Genomic DNA, 22866 nt, shown 5'->3' with positions numbered 1-22866 from the left:
CTCGCCGAACAAATGAACATAATTGGTTGTTACTTATAGATCCAACCAATTATATAGAGGCTCTGCACATAAGAATTTTAACCTATCAGAAACTGTGTATTCCACGATACATGATTTCTGAGTTGATATTCTTATTCTCTGTTCTCTGTTCTCTGTTCCTTTTATTGTGCGGAGCCACATATAATCGCTTGGTAAGCATGCCTAGCCGTGTCAACTTGAACGCGCCTAGTGATTCAACTCTCGGCGTTTCCCGCGCCCGCCAATAGTAACACGTCGAAGCTTCGCAGCCGTCATATATCGATATATATCGATGATCTCACCGTTCGCGGCAACGTTCCGACGGCTGCGGTGAGTGTGCTCTTTTCAAACATGGGGAGGTTATTCGCTTGAGGCAGTACTATGTGGGATTTCGGTAACCGCGGTGCCGTGGTGTTGATAAGTGTGACGTGCGGGTGTATATTGGTATACAACGCCTGGGGCGCTATCCTGGCGCTGGCGTTCACGCTGCTCCTGGTGGTGTACGCGTGCTACTCCCTGCTCGCCAACGACAGTTTGATATCGCCGCACGCATATCACGTTCTCGGTTATCTGCGGGAGGCGGTCTACGAGCTCGGTGCAGCGCTTCGCGTTGTTCACGGCCACAGTACCGGTTACGTGCGTAAGCTGTGGCATAGTACGAGCCGTTATTACCGCGAGCGTTTTCCTCCATTCAGGATGGATAGACGACGCCCGAGCAATTATCAACTCAGCACTGACTTATACACTGCCGCTGTCAAACGCGGTGAGTCGTCGCCGTTAACGTCGTCATTGTCGTCGTCATCATCATCGTCCAAATTTGGCTTGATCGATCAATTGAGCCCGATCCCGTGCGTTTCCTACCGTACGCGCGTCGGTAATGATATACTCGGGATGGATAGTAGATTGTATGCCGGTGATTACGATTATACGCCGCATCAACAACAGCAACCCGCTTATGGCAGCAAGCATACCTCCACGCCGGTTTTAAAATCTGGCAGCAGAGAAGAGAACTCCAGAAATGGTGATGTCAATCTGATCTCACAGTCACGCGAGATATCCTCCAAGAAGACTCTGCCCCTGTACGCACAAAATCATTCACTAAGTCGCGGGGAAAATATCACACAATTCAGTCCTGAAGGTTCTCCATGGGGCATGAGTATTAGTCCCAAGATGCGTCCTAGACCAGCTGGTGTTAAAACGGTCCAGACAGTTGCCGGACCATTATTAGCATCGACGAGATACAATATCGATCCTAAGTAAGTATATACTTATGGATATATCATTTAGCTATGTATATTTTTATTTTTTATTCTAATATATATATATATATATATATATTTATTATCTCTATAGAATTATAACAAATCCTGTATATATTTCTATATATTGAGCAATTATAGTTTGTTTTTTATTGCTGTATAAAATCCTATTCAATGTAAAATTAACTTTAATCTCGGTTCAATTTAGTTTTTATCTTTTCCAATTTCTAAGAATTAGAAAAAGATAAATAGTAAGTTGAAATGAGATTAAAGTTAATCTTACGTATTAATGAAACATGGATGATTTTCTAGAATTTTCTAGAATTTTCCTTCTCCCATTCACCAAATTTCAAATATATACCTATTTTAGTTTGAATGCAAAAAGTTCAGTAATTAAATATACTAGTTTAGCTATAAAAACATATCTTATGTATATCTTTTGATATTATTGTACTAGTTTCATTTTTTTTTTTCAAATACAGGGTATACACGGACGTATCATCCCCGGGTCTTACAACAAGGCTAACCAAGTATGCTACAGAAGCAAAAAATAAATTAACTCATCAATCTCAATATGGCACTGGGCAATTTCCAAAAGTTAATCTCCATGCAAATCCGATTCCTCTGTTGAATGCAAAATTGACGAAGATGAGAATGCCTGTAACAGTCAGAGTGGCACCACCAGATGTAACGAAATACTCTCCACCTGAAAAGCAAAAGATTCTATCTAATATTTGTCACATGGAGAACAGATCACCCACGAGTGTTGTTCAAGTCTTACGAGAGATATCGTTGAAACGACACGCATCAACAGAAGATGTTAGCTTTGATGTCGCTAAGAAGCAGAGAACAGAATTCTTCAATGAGGAGCGAGAAACAATTCTAGAGGAAAACAAGCAAAAACGAAGTAGAGATGAGTCATCTAAATCGGATGAGGATCTTTCACCCCAAAGTAAATCTATCAGACCTGCCAAACGTACAAAGACACGATCCTGTTTTGACATTATAAACTCTTTGAGTTCCAGCGCCCAAGTTGCTAGTGGAGTTAAAAGAAAAGCAGGTAGGTATCAATTTTTATATAATTATGTATTAAATTATTTGACGCATAGATTTTTTAATGGTAATATGTTTCTACAGTTGATTTCTCACGTAGTGGTACACCTGACTTCGAAAAGCACTTCAAATCTCTGGAAAGTGCACGGTCTAGTAGCTCTCCTACTGTGTCACAATCTCAAAATTTAGATATAGACATTAGTAAATCTGATCTTAACGAAATATATTTAAAAAATCCTGAGACTCTTAATTCTAAGAAAACAGAGGAATTTCCTCTAGTAAAAGGAATACTGAAATCATCTAGTAAAGAATTGAGGCTCAATTTGGATAAAACGGAGCCTGTTCATAAAGACACAAAAAGTACAAATGAAACTGATACTATTAAATCTCTTACATCGACAAAACCTATTAAATTGACGGATAAATTATTTATGAGAGCTGAACCCGAACGGAACGAACAATTGAAATCGCTTGTGGAGGAACCGAGTAATATAAAAGTCAGATTCGCGACAGACAATGTGGAAGAAATAAAGAGAGAGGATATACGAAATATGAGGCAAAACAGTATGAAAGCCAGACTTCAAAGTATGTTTGATGCAATATCAGGAAAAGGTAAATATATAATATTATATATCAAGTTGAATAAAATAACGTTGAAAAAAAGTAATATTTATTATTCTTAATGATTTATAAATAAATATTTTATTTTTTTTTGTCTTTTATATCAACTATTTTATTTGCATTTTCAGCAGAGAATAAAATTAATCCAGATGTCGTAATTCAAGCAGACGACGTTAATACCGTTACACCTTCAGTCACACACCCGGTCAGTTGCGCAACTCTTAATTCCTCGACAACTACAACAAATATAAATACTACACCACTGTCTACCGCGGCCATTGTACCAAGTGGTTTCTCTTCACCAAGACCCAGTGCGAAAATCGAAAAGTCGGATACAACTTTCAGTTTACCGAAAACGTCGCCAGTGCAATTGAATGTACCAGCAACAAGTATTCTCAAGACAAAAGAAACAAATTCGGTTGTTAAGGCGAATGGAACTGCCGAGCAAAAGAAAGTTGTATCATTTGCGCCCGAAGTTACGAAAGCAGAGTCTTTAGAAAAAGTATCTTCGATTCCCAGTACGACAGCACCAACCTTTAGCCACAGTAAACCAGTTATAGAAGCACCAGCTGCAACATCGAATAATAATTTGCCGAATTTTAGCACTGGTTCATACAGTAACAACACCTTTACGTCAGTTTCATCAAAATCTACTAATTTCTTGATAGTTAATAAAGCACCATCGAGTTCAGCATTCGCACCGATTAATCCTAGCAGCACTACGGCTCAAGAAAAAATTGAAACTAATAATGCAGTTACTACAAATGCTATCATTAGTTCATCTATCATTGGGAATACTCAGACTACTTCTCTCTTTACTTTTGGTAGCAACAAACCCATCTCATCTCCTGTGACATCCGCTCAAGTTACTGTACCAAATTTGCCGTCTCAATCCCCCGGGACGATATTACCAGTCAATACAAATACTGCAACTAGCATCACCGGTTTTAACGTCGTAAATAGTAGCACATCGAACAGCGTTGTGACAAAGTCTGCAAGCGCACCTTTATTCAATTTTGGAAACAACAGTACTACTTTGCAATCTTCGAAGTCAGATAATTTCATATTTGGTCAGTCCAATAATAACGTTCAACCAAAAATGAAAGTTTTTGGAAATCCAACGCAAGTTGTAAACAGCCAAGCAACGTCATTGTCACAAGTTATTGCATCTACTACATCTTTTAATTTCGCACCCAACACTTCGATAACAACTATCGCAAATAGCTCATTTTCTACAAATACCACAACTACCACATCGATATTCGGACTATCGAGCCCATCTACGTTCTCCCTGGGCACGACGTCCGTTACTTCTTCAATGCCTACTTTATCTACTAGCAAATCTCTGTTCCTTTTTGGCGCTTCCAATACTTCAAGCACGACGTCTACAGCTATAGCTCTACCAGCTACAACTGTTAACAGTACAACTAGTTTGAGTACGATAAGCAATAATGCGATTCCTACATTTGGAGTGTCCACCCCTACTGCTGTTCCACAATTTGGTGCATCTACAACCACCACAGTTCCGCAATTTGGCACATCTACAACCACTATTCCGCAATTCGGTACATCTACATCCATTTTTGCCACTACACCAATTACAACGACAAATACGAACATGTTTGGATCGACCAACAGTCAGCCACTTTTCGGAACTGCGTCAGGATCCGTAACAACGTCAGAAACTGCTAGCATATTTAATACCCCGACAACCACGGTTCCTTCGATCTTCGTTCCAACGACTAACGTTGTGTCATCTGGCAACACATCTAGGTCTAGTTTGTTCTCCAGTGCTAACATTAATTCAACTCCGATCACCGCGACGCCTTCAGTATTTGGTAGCGGTACCCCGATTTTCGGCCAGACAAAACCATCGACGTCTTTCGGAACGGCGAGTGGCATGTTCGGTAGCACGACGACACCGTTGTTTGGCTCGACTACGCAAACCGGCACGACCGCGCCCGCGCAGACATTTGGCATCACTGGCAACGTCTCCACCAGTGCGATCACGCCTACCTTCGACACTACGAATAATACCACGCCCGTGTTCGGAGCATCTAGCGTAGGCACGACGACGAACGTACAGGCGACGCCAACCTTCGGTACAACCGGAATATTTGGTTCAACCGATAATAACACACCATCAGTTCCCCTATTCGGAGCAAACACTACTCCGGCTACCGAAGCCTTTAGTATCTCCTCGGCAACGAGTACTTTCGGCACGCAGAATCCATCTACTCTCGCATTTGGTGCCGCAAGCGGTGGGACCACGTTCGGTGATAACAAATCTCTATTTGGAACGACACCCGCGACCAGCACGAGCTTTGGCACATCTAATCCGCCTGTGTCAGCCTTCGGGGCTAATAACGCTAATAATGCAAATAGTAGTACAAATAATATGTTTGTCTTCGGAAACACTCAGAAAGACGGGCAACAGAACACAACGTTTTCCTTCGGATCCAACTTCAACACTGGCAGCAATAATTCTACAGCTACATCAGCTGCTCCGTTCCAATTTGGATCTCCATCTACTAAACCAGGTAATCAGAAATAAAATTGCTTTAATATTGACAACTGTTTGTTAAACATTTAAGTTGTGCCGCAAATACTAAACTTCAGATATGAAATAGGAATTATGGATGTTTGTGAGATACTATTCGTGCATTCTTTTACTTTTAAACGTTGACTGGATTATACTAATTGCATTCTTTTGTTTTCAGCAACAACGGGATTCAACTTCACTACATCGTCGGCAGTTCCTACTCTCAATTTCGGAACCACGGCTGCGCCGACCTTTAATCCTTCGACTCCCGGCATGTTCAGCATCGGAAGCGGATCTACCGCGCCGCGATCCAGAACAATTCGCACGCGAAAACCGAGATGATGGAGAATGTAATTGCCGCCTGTTCGAGTACATATTTTCGTTGAAATATATATTCCCAGTGTTTTTTCAATTACATTCTTTTATATATGTATATGTTGTGTGTGTAAAAAAACATTCGACATGCGTATGTCGTATTTCGATATTTAATATAATTTGATAAATAAATTACATGACAGACAGATTGCACATATTGTGGAGTACTAGGCGGTGTGTGATCATGTTTTTAAAATACGTTTGGTGATGGTTGCTAAGTATATCTCTACTTTGTATATAGTATGTATCCTATAATACCATATATAGGATGTGTTTTAGCTAATCTGATCACCTGTAATATGTTAGTTATTTTTGGTAGTGTGGAAAAATAAGTAAAAGAGTGAAAAAAATTTTGATCCAAAGAGACAAATATGATTGTCATATGTGCAAACCAAAATTTTTTTATTCTTCGTATAAAAACATTAGACAATTGTAAAAAAAGATTCATAAATTAATGAAATGTTTCCCGTTCTGGTTCTCATATAAAATGTTAAATGTTTAAATATATAAGATACGAAGTAATATATAAAGTAATCACTTTTTAAGTCCGTACCTTTAAATAATTGATTCTTTTAATATAATACGCATTTTATAATGCATATGCGGAATGATTAGGAAAATTTCATAAAAATATTATAATTATATTTTTCATATAAAATTATATAAGAAATTTTTATGTAACAATATGAGATTTTTATATAAATATTTCTATAGAAAATTAATCTGTATTTTAAAATTATCAGCTTTAAATAATTCGTTGAAAGAGGGAGGTCATTGATCTTGAAAATGAAAACAATGACTAAAAGAATTATGTCCTTCCCAAGATACTTGTCCTTTCGATCTCTCTATTACATATTTTTCGATATCTGTTGAAAAATAATAAACGTATTACAGACGGTCGAGTTAGGTGAATCTTGTATACATAACAGTGTATCGTCTATTCATATCTTAACTTCATTGTACTCGCTAGGAAGAAGCGGCATAAATCTCGGAAAAGAAGCACTTTAAAACTTAACGTAATTTTTCAAGCGTACTGACTGTCACCTGCAGAATCTTGTTGTTGCGCAATAAAATACAATATATGATTCAGAAATCCAACAAAGTGCAAGCTGATACCTGTATATTTGTAACTAACGTATTATAATAACGTATTATAAATAACGTAAAATTATAAATTTTAAACGATATGATTAAATCGAAACCTATACAACAAAAAGTGTCTAAAATCGAGTCATAAGATATTTTTTGCATCTAAAAGACGATTTAAAAACGTCTTATGTCACAATTTTAGACTTTGTGCTATTTGAAGAGTATCACATGCGCATCTTTCTTTAGAATTATATTATCTCATTGATAATAAAGCGGAAATTGCATATTTCTATCTTAATATATGCAATCAATTTTCGTTATTTTCGTTGCAAACCCGTATCATTTCCATCTCGTTGTTCCTAAACATATAATACATATTTCTTATTCTCTGAAAAAAATTCGCATTGGGACGAGTTATACAATTACATTGTTTCCACGAAATTCAAATTGCGATCCAAATAAAAATGTATTTGTTATAACCGACATGGATCCTCTCTTAAGGCCAATGTCCACGATGCTAGAAATCGGTCCGAGACCTCGAATGAAGAAAGAATTAATTAATCTCATTGATCATGTGACCAAATTGTTCAAATGCGATTTTTTAATTTTTTCTCTGTCCGAGATCTTGTATTGATTTCTAGCATTGTAGACATTGAGCTTTATATCTTCATTATTCTTGTGCGAGTGGAACTTTTAAAAAAATGTCCGTGCGACGAACGATAAGCTATGATAAGCTACGATAATATTTACAGAAGTGCGTATGTACTGCGGTATACATCTTATATGGTGGAAGAAATTTTATAGAAAATTCACGCAAAATTATTTGTGACTGAAGATACGTTGTTCACACGTTTTCTATTTGAGTGGCATATCGTAGGCTTCTTATCCGATCAACTGATTGTATCGTCATCGCTTTTTTTTCTGCTATATAGATGTGCTAGTATTAGTCATGTGCATTAGTCAACATTAGGCAACAAGTGCGTCGTTCACACACGTGCGTAGAATTGTTACAAGATTGAATTTGTACTCTTCTTCGTTTACTATATCCAGAACTGTACTCTAAATTTAAAATCTCATGTGTTATTGATTAAACGATGCTGTTTGTCTTTTAAAAATTGTATATAGAAAGAGAAGGAGGGTGTGAATGTGTTAAATTAATATTGTCTCGCTAACGTATTAATAAGTTTGGAACGTTCGAGCATACACGAACATACACACAAGTACTGTAATATATTACTGATAATTATATCTTATAAAGAATAAGATGAGAGTTATATCCTCTCATATTGCGCATTGTACATTATATAATAAACGAACGTTTAGAGTTTTCTTTAAATCGTTATTAAAATTATTATTAAAATTTTCTTTTGATTTCTATGACGCCAGAAAATACCAAAGATTCGCATACGTTTGTTTTGAATTCCATTTTTTCCACCTTTTCGAATATTGACATGCTGACGTTCTTATTTTTTGTTATACACATATTTGCGTATTATATAGATATTTGAATATTTGATATTTCCTTTTTTTTCAATATATCTCCACGCCTCTCTAACTTTTTTCTTTCTATTTTTTTTGTCTCTGGTTCTTTTTATTTCCATTTCTAGAAAATTGCAGAAAGATTCTCAAAAGTTTTCAAAGGACTTGAAAATTCCTTTGAAAAATTTTTCTTTTATTCATTCGATCCTTATTGTTTTTATTTCTAGGAAATTGTAACGAAAATTTTTTTGAAAATTTTCTTTACATTTATTCTTTTCTTTCAAAGAAATTTATATTTCTTAAAAGTAAGGATTGTTAAAATGAATAGATTATTGTGGCCTTTATATTATTGACAAAAGATGTAGAAAATTCTTTAGATTTAGTTTCGTTTATCCTAACATAACTAAAGCACAGCTTGAAAGAAGATCTTTCAATGGACATTTGAAGTTCGTTGGATTCAAAATTTTTCTCAAAGGTACAATAGGAAAGCTGTGCCTCTCCCGGTGGTGCGCGCATGCGCCATGGTGTTCGGCGTCGCTCGGCCGCCGATCGTGCGTCTCCGTGAGGACTCGGCGCGCGTGATTGGCGACTCGGCGGCCGGCTGACGGGGGCCAGCGAATCAGCGAGCGCGTTACACGATCCGAGGCATGGTGTTTGTCCGGTCGCCTAGATGCACGTCCATGTCCATTACTAACATCAGCAGAAAGGAGTGAACATCATAGTGGGACAGACGGTACCATCCTGGTCTGGATTGCTTGTCTCTACACCACCTTACCATCATGGGTGAGACGGAGAAACAGCCCGAACAACCCAAGGCTGTCCAGCAGAAGATGGTCATCGGTGAGTGATAAAATCCGCGTCCGCGCTATTATTTCCGGAGCACGCGCGGCCTTCTCGCGGACCGCCGATCTACGCCGCGGCGGAAAGAGGCTCTCTTTCGCCGAACCGCGCCGTCTCTTTTCGTCGTCGCGCGTTCCTCCGCCCGTAATGGCGTCCACGCACGGCGGCGTTGCGCGGCGGCCGCCGAAGCCATGTGGCCCGGCGTCCGTGAAAATCTGCACGGAGGAAATCCGTCGCGAGAACCTCGATAGACGAGTTTCATCGGACGCGTCACGCTCTGTCCACGAGGCGACACGACGACGCTCGGGCCTCCATTTTCCATCAGCTGATGCTCTCTCTCGTCGCGGACAGAATTCCTCCGCGACCGTGGCTTCTCGATGGAGACTCCGTTCTCTCGTCTGGCCATCGATTTTCATCGATGGCGCCGTCGCTTGCTCCCACGACGCGTCGTGTCGCATCGCGTCGCATCGCATAACCTGAAAAATCAAACGGATGCCGCGAGCGAAAATCGACGTGAAGAAGATTTTTCCAGAATATTCCATATCTTCGAGATGCATCGCGATATCGATCTTTTTCCTTCCGGAACGATCTCTCGTGACGATCCGAAATATCTTCGCCCGCGCGCCTTCCACGCTTTCATTACGTAAGCGCGTCGCCGCGTGTTCTCCGGAGCGTGCTTCGTCGCAGCGAAACGCATTCGCGCCTTCAGACTGCTAGATCGATCAATCGATCATGCATTTTTTTCACTACGTGTAGACGCTCGCGCTATTTCGAAACGTACCGGAATTCGGACAATGTTATCGAAAATTCTGGAAAAATCTCACCCTTACTTCGGAATTCCGACATTTAGTAGAATATATCGTTTAAATATTCTCGTCTTTCTTAGATCAAGAGATCGTCAAAGATCAAATTTAAATTAGTTTATTTCCAGAAATCTTCAGTTTTTACAAACCTCTCTAATTGTATAATTAATCTACATGTACACGTTTTATCAAAATTTATAACGATATTTAGGAAAATATTTTCAATCGCAACTTTTTGGTACCAAAGCGAGAAAAGGATCGTTAAAGATAGAATTTGAATTCAATTTATTTGAAGAAATGTTTAATATCGACAAATATCTCTGAAATGATATCATCATCATCTATATATATCTATATATATCATCATATCTATATATAAACGTCTAATCAGAATTCATAACGAAATTTGATAGAATATATTTAATCACGCGTCTGTTTTGATTCCTGAAGCGAGGAATTGTTAAATATTAAATTTGAAAGAATAAATCTCCAGAAATGTTTGAAAATTGATATAATATCAATCTACATGTCTCGTTAAAATTTATTTAAAAATTTAGTAAAACACAATCACATTTTTTATTGTTCTGAATAAAATTTAGTCGAGAATGTTCAAAAGTTTATTGAAAAAGTTTGTTAAATTTGTTGTTCATTCTGAAAATTTTATGGGTAAAATTTACCTTGGAAACGTCTAGAAACTAACTATATAGAATTATGCTTTTAATATGTCTATTTATATCTCATTAAAATTTATACTTAGACTACATTCATGCTCTCGTAATATCTAATTAAGTCATCATATATAATTACGTTTCAAATTGTATTCATATCTTAAGATTGTTGGGATAAGGTGATATCTTTAAAATAAATTCCGCGAACACTTCATCTGACTGATCGTTATTCGAAGAATATTACTCAGATTTTCAGAATGCGAGGAATTTCGCCAGGCTGATCTATCGTTGATGACATTAATTTCGACCTTTGTTTGGGTTATACTGTGTGACAAGGTCGCGTGTAACTGTTGTGAAGATAGTCTTATCATATTTTCGTTGAAACGCAAGATCGCGGTGTACATATAATAATATAATATAATATACGCTATCCTCGGAATATATATTTTTATACGAATTAAAAAATTCCAAGACTCTTTTGAACGATTTTATATTTTCTTAAACTTCAAAGATATATTTATTTAAAGACTGAGATATTAGTTTGTGAGAAATTTAACGTATGTCCGTTATTAATTTTAACCTCGATTTAACTTATTGTTGCTTATCTTCTAATTTATTCTTACAATTAATTCTTTATCTTTTTCTACTTTATTAATTTATTCTTTATCTTCTAATTTTAAGAATTGGAAAAAGATAGAGAATAAACTAAATCGAGATTAATCTACATTGGTAAAATGAATGTTAATCATCGTCCATCTAATTACTTTCAAATTACTTTTCTATTAATCGTATCTTTACTTGATTTTCCTTGATTTCTAACGCATTATTCCCAGAAATATTATTCACCATATATATAAAAACGATATCCGTTATATTTCGTCCTCAAGCATGCTTACGTGTTCGTAAACACGTGATATGTACCTGCGGTTAAGCACGTTATTTCCCTCTCAAGGTCGCTTTCACAATTTAATAATAACAATAAGTACACAGAGTACAGGCAACATTTCCCTGACTCATTATTCATGCACGCGATTCGAATATTCTAGAGGTTTTTTTTTATATGATTATACATTATTTATTTTGATTTTTTTTTTATAAATTTTTTTATACAATATTTTGAAACACTCAACAAAAATTACATGAGTTGATCATTCCCTGAATTTTGTTCTGAATTTATACAGTTGCATGTGCAGCACATGTGTCGCATATATCATGAAACCTTTTTTTTTTATTTCAGCTAACAAAGTGACCGGAACTGTGAAATGGTTCAATGTCAAGAGTGGCTACGGTTTCATTAATAGGTCAGTAATTATTATTTTGCAACTGCCTCGTGCTTTTCTTACTTTTTTTTTTCATCATCGCAACGCTCGCCCTTTTATGTACTATTAGATAGAAGAGAAGGTACACGTTTATCCACTTGCGTGTGTATGTATGTTGTGTGGGCGTAAGGGTTACTCATACACTATTAATTTAAACGTCCATTTGGAGCAGCAACCGCACAAGTATTAAAGCAACGTCGAGTATATTAACTGTTGCATCTCCCATGAAAAATTCCCTGCGAACACGTCACAAAATATCTAATTATCTTTTTCGCCGCTTTACTCCCTTATTCTGCGTTTAAAATTATGTTTGCTCACTTTCCGTTTACATCACGCGTCTACCGAATAAATTTTGCGACTTCCGTTGCGCGTTAAATTATTCAAGAAAAACCGACTCTGACGTAAGCGACTGTTTTACGTGAAAATTTCAGTTCTCACATTAACTCTGGCAAAGCTATTTGTCGAACGATAACGAATCGTATTGGATTTTATTGCTCTTTTGAAAAATTCTAAAGTAAATGAAATACCAGTTCATTATTTCATAAATTCTTTGAAAAATCAACAAATATTAGTTCGTAATTTTATGTTTTTTTTTAATCTTAGATTTTTCAAAAAATGGAGAAAGTAAAATGTTCACAATTTCACACATTCTTAGAATAATCTTGAAGCGAATAAAAATTAATTTGTAATTTTACGCAATCTTTTGAAAAATCTTGAAGCAAAGTGAATAAAACAGATTTAACATTTATTTTAATTTATTTACCAAAACATACTTATGACTGATCTGATTCACGTTTGAAAAATATACGATTTTAGGTATTCGCGAGAGATTAATTGATAACGATTTTAGTACATCGGAGGAAGTCTCTAATATTAGGAAAATCGCCGTCTCCGCTGCAGGTTCGACCTGCAACCTCGACCTGGCACTACGCCGCTCGGAAAATAGACGCTTCATTCGGCGCGTGGACGATCCGTATAGGAACGTGTAGAGCTTCCTGCTATTTCGAGGTCCCTCTATTTATCTGGCGGATCGCCAGGAAATTTTCATGCGCGCATAGTAGTGTTTTACGCGCGAAACTTTCGCGCGCGGACTGCAGATTCTTTCGAGCGATTCACGATAAAGACGCGATCGCGCATTTCATAAAAGAAATTCGTATACGCGTGTGACTTCTCGCTCGTCTTCATAGTCTTATGTACGTGGAGATAGTTTCTTATGGATGAGGAAGATAGTTTCACAAGATCAGTCTTAGATTCGAACGTTTACCTGCTCTCGAAAGATCTCGCATGGTCTCGCATGATCTCGCAATGCACTTTCACTGACGCTAACGGTGCCCGATGTGTCGCAAAACATTAGAAACGTTGTTGAAACAGCTGTTTACAGATATAGAATGTTTTCCTTGTTCTCCTGAATTGTCCTAACGACAAGCAAATTGTAGCGTGTCGTGTACAGATTTCTGATTTTTGCAATTTTAAGTATCTGTTTCGAGAAATGTAAAAATAAAATAGATAGTTATTAACAATAATAAATAGTTATGTTTCTTGTTTTATTGTATCGATAGCTTATCTTTTTAAGAGTCGTAACATCTCATGCTAAAAATATACATGTATAAAAGATAGTGAATACAAAAAGTTATTCCGTATATCTCTTCTAAAATGAAAATTTATTTATTTATTTTTTTTGAGAGGATTTTAATTTGATGTTTCATATCATTTCATTCTGATTTATTTAGGAGTGATTTCAGTAAAAATACCATGAATTTATTAAAGTAATAATATGTGATTATTTTAGACTTGCGATGGGTGTATTTAGAGCGATAATCGCTCACTAAACGCTTAGTGAGTTCTTTTATCTGATTAGGATATTCCGTTAAATCCTAAAATATAGAATCAATCAGATGAAAGACTTCACTGAGCGCTCAGTGAGCGATTCTCGTTCTGAATGCAGCCAATGGTTACAGCAATGTTAAAAATCTTAAATTTTAAATACGCGAGAAGAAAAACGACTTGTACACTTTTATAACATACTATTTTATAATGTGATTGTTAACAATAGAGAATAGAACCGAGAATTTGTTTTAAACTTTCTCAGATTATTCGAAAATACTTCCAGGACAAATTCCTCTGTAAATCGGCATTAATAAATGAATTAGATCTCGCTTTTAGGAAATCTGTTCCTAAAATCTTACATTTTGTTGAAATCTAACAGTCTTTACTGAGAATACCGAGTCCATTGTTCATTCGTCGTGTTCGTTCCAAATTCAGCGAATTCGATTATACCACAATGGAAGAGCAACGTTCCGCCTCGATACCCATTGGATCCTGCCCATTAATTATTCAGCATCGATCCATGTTCTGAGGCAAACAGTGAAATTTCGCTACAATAGATTTCTGTTTGTATAGCTGATATTAAAATTGATAAATAGAATTAAAAAAATAGTAGTAAATTAATAAGAAAATAATTTTAGCAGTACATGAAAATATTAATTTTGCTTCTCTTAAAAATTAATTAAATAAATAGCGAAGCCGGTAATTCGGCGATTTAAGCTCTTGAAATTCGATTTGATTTTCATACCTGATTCACCTTTTGTTAACTGCGTGTGGGGAATCGCTGTCTAGCTGTGACAGCTGGCGTTTGCGTACGAGTTGTATTTCTCTCCTGACTGTGCACCGCGAGGTGCAACGACCTCTCTACTCCGTGCTTTGCTCCGCAGCTTCATGGATTCCGATTACGTCTGTACATTCGCAAATTCATGCGTAGGACAGATGTATACATACATATTGTTACGTGCGACGCGTGTATCGTGTACATGCCGCAACTTTGTAGAGAATGTAAATTACGCGAATCTCGTACTGATGCTATTATGCCGAATTTCTGCCTGCACAATAGGGTGGATGCGATTATTATGCTTCCTTATTTAATAAAGATTTGCAGAATAATTTTTACGAAAATATGAATTATAGTTGAACATTCAGAATTGTTTCAAATATAATATTGCAATCAATTGCCATCACAAAATTATTGGAATTATTAACAATTAATTCCAAAACAATTATAGATACGGACTTTCATAAAATATAAATTTTAAATATTAAACTTAACTTAAAAACTTATAAATATATATATCGACTGCTTTTAACATTGTTTGTCCTGTCTGTTTCAGAAACGATACCAAGGAAGATGTGTTCGTCCATCAAGTAAGTATCTCATATTTAATATGTTATACTTAATAATTTTAAAATAATTACTATATATCAATATTATGTGTAATTGTAGTCGGCCATCGTCAAGAACAACCCGAGAAAGGCTGTACGTAGTGTGGGAGATGGCGAGGTCGTTGAATTCGACGTCGTTATTGGTGAGAAGGGTCACGAGGCAGCCAATGTCACTGGCCCAGCGGGTGAAGCAGTAAAAGGTTCACCTTACGCCGCGGACAAGCGTCGCGGATATCGCGGTATCCACTGGGTGTATCCGAGACGTGGCAATGGTCGACCGCAAAATCGTAGATCACGTGAAGGCCAAGAGGGTTACGAACAAGGTATGCTATCTATTATTTGTTTAAACAAGTAGGTATAATTGTTTATTCTTTTAGAATGGATATTGAGAATAATACATACAATTATAGAATAATATTAAGAATAACATTCGACTGTTTGATGATTTAGGAGAAGGAAAGGTCGGCGATGACGCAAACGCCGAGGGAGGCGGCCAGCCACAACAGCAACAGCGTCGCTATAGGCTGCGTCGTCATTATGATGGTTATTACCGTGGAGGACGGCGTTCCGGGCCCAATCCATCACAGCAGCAAGGAGATGCTGGCGAAGGTGGTGAGCAAGCGGAAGGAACCGGCGGTGAAGGTGGAGTTCCGCCGCGCGGTGGTGGTCGTGGACGCGGTGGTCCATCACGACGTTACTTCCGCCGCAATTTCCGCGGAGGAAGAGGTGGTGGTCCGCCACGACGTCCTCGCAGTCAGGATGGCCAGGTAAGGGTTAGTATCTAACCCTAGCCAAGCTAGCGTTTCTTAATATTGTCACATCGACAAGTAGACAAAAAATGTCGAAATGAACGTATTAATTGCGAATTAGCATGTTTCCTGAATCTTACACGCGTTATTTCATCCAAAGTTCCGAGATTGTACATTTTAATACGTTAAATTGTATCATGTTTAGCAATTGTTCTGAAAATGTTTGAAATACTTTTTGGAGACAAGAGTTAGAAGATGCAGTAAAACAAATAAGATCTTGCAACTAAATTATTGTATTATAATTGTAATTAATTTGAAGTAGGAGCGATTTGACAATAATTAATTTAAAATTACGAGGAAAGTGTTTTAGAATATTGTATTTTTGTACTAGAATTTTTATATAATTTTTTCTTCGTTGTTAAAGAGTTTCGAGATATGCGATCTCGGAATTGTAGGTGAAATATTTTGTATATATCTGCAATCGGTTTAAAACAGTTTTGTTCTGCTGTACATTAATTTCTATAACATCAAACACGGTTCACGAAAAAATTCATCTCGATTGCTTGCACCTAAATGGTGTACATTATCCCTTTGTTTCTGACAACAATACTGCATTATTCAATAGTAATCAACGGACTTCGCACATTGTAAATGTTTTTTTTTTTCGATTTTGCATTCTTGCAAATGATAAATCGTGTTTCAAGTCTGAACGAGCTGTTTAAATCTGCACGGTAGTTATTATAATTTAAAGACAGGAAACTGAGTAGTATTAGACTTAATAAAAACATTGTTTTAGATGCATTTCCCTAGAAATTATACTCATATTTTCTCAGCAAGACTATATAATTCCTTTATACTAATGCATTAACTGCGCACGGAGTATGTGTTCTGTGCTGTTTGCGAATCATTTTTTTTTCACACTTTGTAAAACAATAAAGTATTTTATACGAGCATCTTAACGAATTTTCTACAATCGGAAACGCACCTGCACACCGAAATGGTTGGATATATTATAAAATCAGGTGACCGATGACGAGGCTGTTGGCGAGAGTGCACAACTCGGTAATTCGCGGAGAAATCCACAACCACGTTACAGACGACGATTAGTACGACGACCTCGTGCGACGTCGAGCCAACAAACGAACACAGTAGAGAGCTTACCATCTGCGGAGACAAAACGCAAATCCTCCAATTCCTCTCCCATCACGTCTCTTCAAACACAGGTTACCGATATCCCTTCCAAGTCCTGCGATAAATCCCCCAAGGTATTATTGATTCTACCCTTTCTTACTCAAATTAGAAAATAACTCGTGTTATCTTATTTATTCTTTACTGACGACACGTATCAGACAAATTTGCAAATATGCTTTTATGTATATGCAAATATACACTTAATGAAAATTACAGTGAATATCCATACACAAAATCTCAGCATTCCAAAGAAAAACTCATACCTTAGAAAAATTTTGAATTGTTTCAATATATTGTGAATTACTAGTTTCACTTACATTGCATCTATAAATATTTCTTTTTTTATCAGGATTCAACATTTTTTTTCGATTCAACATTTCTTTTCATACATTCAATCGTATCTTGACATGAGTTGTAATCAGAAGTTAATATGATAATATGAGTCTGTCAGAAGTCAAGTTGGTCAATTCTACTTTTTATACTTTTGTAAAAAAAAAATGCGAAGAAAACATGATTAATTTATAATTTTATCAATTCACTTTACTTTTATTTGTTATATGTTTTGAATTGATCAGTTTGACTCCTGAAAAACTCCAACGTGATGAAGTATCGAAGCAGTAGACGTGGGATTTTACAATTTGAAACGAACGAGAGAAAGCTTTTGATTAGGAGACTGCGAATGCGCGTTCCGTCGACAAATACAGAGCGGTAGCGCTTAGCACACACTGTTTGCACGTGTCTCTTTGTACTCTTTTCAGTCGGAGCAGAAGTCTGATGCACCTAAAGATTCGGATGCACCTGCCGCTGCCCCTGCTCCACAGGTAACGTCGCTTTGTTTTTTTTTTCTTCTTTTTGATCTCGCAGAAGCTCGTCTCGGTTGCCGCAGTTTTCACTCACTTACACTTCCGGCATTAGGATGTGATCGACGAAGCAGATCGTCCGATTTATTTTCTTGCTCATCTTTCCTCCTTTTGTTCTTGTTTTCTAGAAGGAATTGCATTTTCTCCACACATAACTCTTACACAATATCTTAAAAAAGATGTATAGACGATTATAGTAAAGATATTTTAACTACGCGTTGCATTATTGCTATTTTCGTGTCATCGCTCTTGCAACTTTCACGCAACGAATAATGTTCGTCAATGTGTATGTTTGCAGGAGAGCCAGCCGGTGCAGAACACCACCACCGAAAGCACCGCCTAACCGAGACAGAGTAACGCGCTATTACCGCAGGACACTCCTTTTTAACATATAACACCAACACCCGTTATACGCTGCTACATCGACAACAAAACAATTGCAAAAAAATCCAAAAAAATATAACAAAAAAAAAAGAAATCAACAAACACTACTCCACACTCTCTCCACGAAAGCAAATTAAAATTAAGATACGTATGAAAATTGAGAAGCGTACAGTTGTGCTTGACGGATTCTTTTAAAGTTTAACATAGTTTTATCCTTGATATCTAGGCTCGACTTAAGTTATTTCATTGGAAGAACTTGTTGAGAATAGCCGTATGCTTCTCGGGAATTCGGACAGAAGGGTAAAGCAATTACGGAGTACAGAGCGATGAATTCGAGCGCGGCAAGAGATAGATATATCTATATATATTTTTTTGTTTTTGTTTTTGTTTTTGTGTATTTCTTGTTTCGTACATTACTTCTAATTTGTCTCCGGCAAGGCGCATTATAAATCGTTTCATATACGATATTTGAGTTTATTGCTACATTTCCGCGAGCTTTCTTCACTTTCGGCGACTTTTCCATCAAAAGGAGTAGTGAAAACTGATATGTGGATACTGCTGATAAATGAATATTTGCCTGTCTCGGAGTCAGTCGTTTCTTTTTGGCTTGTATTTCAAAATTGATGAGCTGCCGTATTGCTTTCACTCTTTCAGTAAGAAGAATTGGAGTCGCCGTGGTCACAACATTATCCTTGAGTATTTTAAAATTGTACTGTTGATTGCAAGGTGATTGTATTCATTAATAAGCGTAGAGTAAATGCAGGACAATTCTGATAATCGAGGATGACAATGGGGCCGTGATTCTAATTTTCTTATACTTTACAGGCGATCACAAACAGAAACAATTATTGTAATAGCATTTATCTCGGCCATATTTTTACAATTGTTAATACTGGCCCCTGGTGGGTCTCCGGCGGTATATTATTAATTAGTGATTATTGTTTTGACTTTATGCATTATTGGTTACTCAAATTGGGCGCGAAAACTCATGAGGTGTCACGTCTTGAGTTTTCCTGAGCTGTAAGCGGCGCTCGAAGGTACACTGAATTTTGATCGCGTTCTTTTTTTGTCGACGACAACAATGCGTATACTTGTACATCCTATAAATCGTGTTATCGGGCCTAAAGGCACTTCGAGCTAACCACAAGCAGAGAGGGTGACTCCTCACCGTGAAACCTCAAAGATTTTCGCGCGTGAATAAATCGTCCGGTCATTTCTAAAATTAACTTCGGTCGACCATGCACCAGGCAGGTCGTTTTTTTTATATTAAATCACTGACCCGCTTGCATGCGGCAATCGACTCGATTTGACTTTTCGAAACAAGAGCCGGGCGTATCACATATATCGGCTCGACTGACAATACGAGTATCGTAGACTGTCACGAGAGTACGAAATAGAGCGCGAACAAGAGTGAGAGAGAGGGAAAGAGAGAGAGAAAACAAACTTTATATAATTTTGCATGAAACTAATTTTTAAAATTTTAGTTTGTAGTATCGTCGACGGATAAATAAAATAAATATATATGTCTACTTTCTTTAAAAAAATGAAATCTTTAAAAAATGAAAAGAAAAATTGAAATATTTATTATTTGGCGAAATTTCATTGATTTCTGATTTCCGTCTATATCCAGGCGACACAAATATATCTGCAAGATCATCACATCACGAAGAGCCCATTAGAAAAAGACATCCTAATTTTTCACACGTCTTCGTGTCGTTTGGGTGTAGCGTTACCCATGTTTATTGTTTCCGTCGTCGTGTAGTTCTGTGCTCGTCGACCAGTGATGCACAAAATGTATTCGCGAAGGAAGAACGATTTCAGATAACGGCGCGCGTCGCGAGATACATATAGCATATTTTCGCGAGAGACGTAACGGGCCATGGATTTTTAATGCACGCTATTCGCGCGTCGACGGATATGCATATTAAAAATCGTTATTCACGAATACAATTTGTCCCAACTTGCCACCACTTGACACGCGGTAGTCGTACCCTCTGTCTGGGTACCGGCAGGAGGATTCCACCTAAGATATTACCGTATATATCATCACCGATGATCATCTTTAATTGTGTCTCACTGTTCTACCACGTTTGTGAAGTAGCGTTTACCACGCCACGAAACCCGTGTGTGTCGAGTCTTCGTAAAATTGCATAATACCTTTTGTTTGTGTAAACGAAAATCTGAGAGATCGAGAAGTTCTGGTACCTCCGAGGTACGAAACATCCGATTGGTCAGGATTAGCGGTTTAAGGGAATAAAAAAAAAAGAGTAAAAAAGAGAGAGGGAGAGAAAGAGAGAGTGTGTGCGTGAGTGTGGTGCCAAGTGGAGAGAGACAAACACGCGGTTACGTTACGGCGGACGCGTTTATATATATATATTTGCAGTACTTTTACAACTGAATAGCGAAATGAAATAAGCGAGGCGATCGATCGCTGATTCGATTCCGAAGTCGCCGTAATTTTTCATTTTTTTTTTTTCACATTCGACTCCGTAAGGGAGAACCCAGCGAACACGAGATGCTGCTATCGATCGACGCATCACCCGCGTTTTCCGCTTTTCTATTACACCGCAATCTGCGTTCGTTGGGACAAAAGCTCGTGGCGACTCTTCGGGCCGCGTTGTTTAACGTAATCACCCTCCGTTGTCTAACGTAACCGCGCGTTCTCACGAAAAAACACGGTAGAAAGAAATATAAAAAAAAAAGAAAAAAGAAATCCAAGAGAGACGGCCTCTCGAGACGGCGGAAGAGAGAGGCGCAGAACAAGCAAAAATTTCAAGCGGCGCGCCGAACGGGCGTGCGATTGTAACTGCAAAAAAAGAACAATGCATGTGTTAACAGTGAATATCAGAGTTAAAACGAAAACCAAAGCCGTGAGGACAAAAAAACCGAAAGAAAACGAATCACGAGCGAATCCAGCAGCTAAACTTCACACGCGGTTAAATAAATAAAAAAAAAAAGAGAAAAAAAAAGAGAAAGCGACAAAAAGAAAGGGTGTAGTAACCGAGAAAATCAGTTTGTATACTTCGTCGTTCGGATTTATCGCCGTCGTCGAGACATCTCGACGCGGCCGTCAGTCAATCGCGACCGCGTACGTGTTCGTTGCGAAAAAGTTGGAGGACGGCTTACGATCGGGCGACGCGGAAAGTTTACCGGAAGGAGAGTTTGATCCGCGGCACGCACCGCGCTCCATTAGCCGCCGATAATATTCATAGTGGTGAAACTCACAGGGGAAATTCCGTACGTCCGAGGAAAGCGCGGAAAGGATCTCCCGCAAACTGATGCTTCGTATGTTAAATACTTTTCCGGGAAGCGAGTTTGCATCCCGTCGAAATTCTTTAACATACGAAGCGTCCAATCGCGCTTCGATCCGCGATCGTTTTCGAAGATCTCGCGTTCTCCGTGAACGCGCCCGCGGATTAACGGCCGGTGCCGCGTTTGCAAGATTTCGCGATTTTCAATCAACAGTGTTTTTCGGTTCTCGTCATCGAAGGGAGATGGAGATTCGAGTCAACGCCAGTTAAAAGGGCGGACAAAAAATTCGTCCTTTCGCCGGAAAGCGGAGATCCTTCGGGAAGAAAGAAGGAGCCGTGCGCGATCCTTCTCGCTCGAAATTTCCGTCGTTCATTCGCGTCGCGTTCACCGGGCAAAAACAATTGCGATAAAAAGGATATCACGTCGCGACAGTCAATTAGATCTGATTCAAGTTTTATGCGACAAGAACGATACTCGAATTATATATATATATATATATATATATATATATATATATAGAGCGAGAAGAAAGAAAGCAACGTGGACGAGAAGTGAAAGAGAAGATCAGGAAAAAAAAGCGAAATCCCGATCGAAACGTTCAACTCTTTCGAGAGATAAAGAAAAAAAATAAATAAGAGAAAATCTATCAAAAGATCTCGACGGACGCCGGGCACGACGCCGTCGTCGACGTCGCCGTCGTCGTTGAAGCGTATCCTGAGATACAGTCGTCCGTCGACTGACTTTCCCCCCTCCCCTAATGAATTTTGTACCGAAACGTGAAACTCTAAATGCTAATTTCATACACGGAATTTAATTTTTTCACGAGAAACATGTGCATTATAAAAAATAAATCTACCAAAAAAATCGCAAAAGTCACAAATCGAACATGCGTTTTGTTTCATTCGATTTCCCGATTTCCCTCGTTTATCCTGATGATTTCCTCATCACTTCGATTATCATCATGTATACAACACGCTCGGAGAGCCCAAAAAATATATATTAACAAAGAATCCATCATTTTATTGAGAAAGTAATTATGATTGGGTTGAGTGGAACGAGAATGCCGGTAAAAATTAAATTTTAAATGAAATTAACAGAGGAAAGTGTGCGTATATACACTGATAAGTTTTATTCAATTATTCGTATCGATT

The 22866-nt window shown here is 37.7% G+C and overlaps 2 protein-coding genes across 5 annotated transcripts; both read left to right on the top strand.

Moving 5' to 3' along the window:
* The first annotated feature begins 148 nt into the window (after positions 1-148).
* On the top strand, positions 149-8293 carry LOC105145996 (uncharacterized). The gene is made up of 5 exons (XM_011055965.2): positions 149-1274; positions 1760-2337; positions 2415-2942; positions 3080-5491; positions 5672-8293. The coding sequence occupies exons 1-5, from the start codon at positions 400-402 to the stop codon at positions 5833-5835; spliced, it is 4557 nt and encodes a 1518-aa protein (XP_011054267.2). The 5' UTR covers positions 149-399; the 3' UTR covers positions 5836-8293.
* Positions 8294-9082: 789 nt separating this feature from the next.
* yps (Y-box binding protein ypsilon schachtel) lies at positions 9083-22600 on the top strand. 4 transcript variants are annotated; one of them, XM_011055940.2, is made up of 7 exons: positions 9083-9276; positions 11985-12048; positions 15228-15261; positions 15341-15602; positions 15730-16046; positions 17978-18040; positions 18378-22600. In XM_011055940.2, the coding sequence occupies exons 1-7, from the start codon at positions 9216-9218 to the stop codon at positions 18420-18422; spliced, it is 846 nt and encodes a 281-aa protein (XP_011054242.1). In that variant the 5' UTR covers positions 9083-9215; the 3' UTR covers positions 18423-22600. The 4 variants fall into 4 exon arrangements, with proteins under 4 accessions (XP_011054242.1, XP_011054241.1, XP_011054244.1 ...); XM_011055939.2 differs by having other exon boundaries at positions 15730-16052; XM_011055942.2 differs by lacking the exon at positions 17978-18040 and having other exon boundaries at positions 9085-9276.
* Positions 22601-22866: the final 266 nt, after the last annotated feature.

Source organism: Acromyrmex echinatior, chromosome 1 (assembly GCF_024713525.1).
Source record: "Acromyrmex echinatior isolate Ae372 chromosome 1, ASM2471352v2, whole genome shotgun sequence".
In the NCBI taxonomy this organism is placed as follows: Eukaryota; Metazoa; Arthropoda; class Insecta; order Hymenoptera; family Formicidae; genus Acromyrmex; species Acromyrmex echinatior.
Note: the sequence above shows the minus strand (reverse complement) of the source record. Positions and strands in the feature narration are given on the sequence as shown.

Bases quoted from the DNA above. Each gene is read 5' to 3' on its own strand.
- yps (XM_011055939.2), top strand. From the start codon at position 9,216: ATGGGTGAGACGGAGAAACAGCCCGAACAACCCAAGGCTGTCCAGCAG. The intron at 12,049-15,227 runs GTCAGTAATTAT...TGTCTGTTTCAG, and splicing joins GGCTACGGTTTCATTAATAG to AAACGATACCAAGGAAGATG. The intron at 15,262-15,340 runs GTAAGTATCTCA...GTGTAATTGTAG, and splicing joins AAGATGTGTTCGTCCATCAA to TCGGCCATCGTCAAGAACAA.
- LOC105145996 (XM_011055965.2), top strand. From the start codon at position 400: ATGTGGGATTTCGGTAACCGCGGTGCCGTGGTGTTGATAAGTGTGACG. The intron at 2,338-2,414 runs GTAGGTATCAAT...ATGTTTCTACAG, and splicing joins TGGAGTTAAAAGAAAAGCAG to TTGATTTCTCACGTAGTGGT. The intron at 5,492-5,671 runs GTAATCAGAAAT...TTTTGTTTTCAG, and splicing joins ATCTCCATCTACTAAACCAG to CAACAACGGGATTCAACTTC.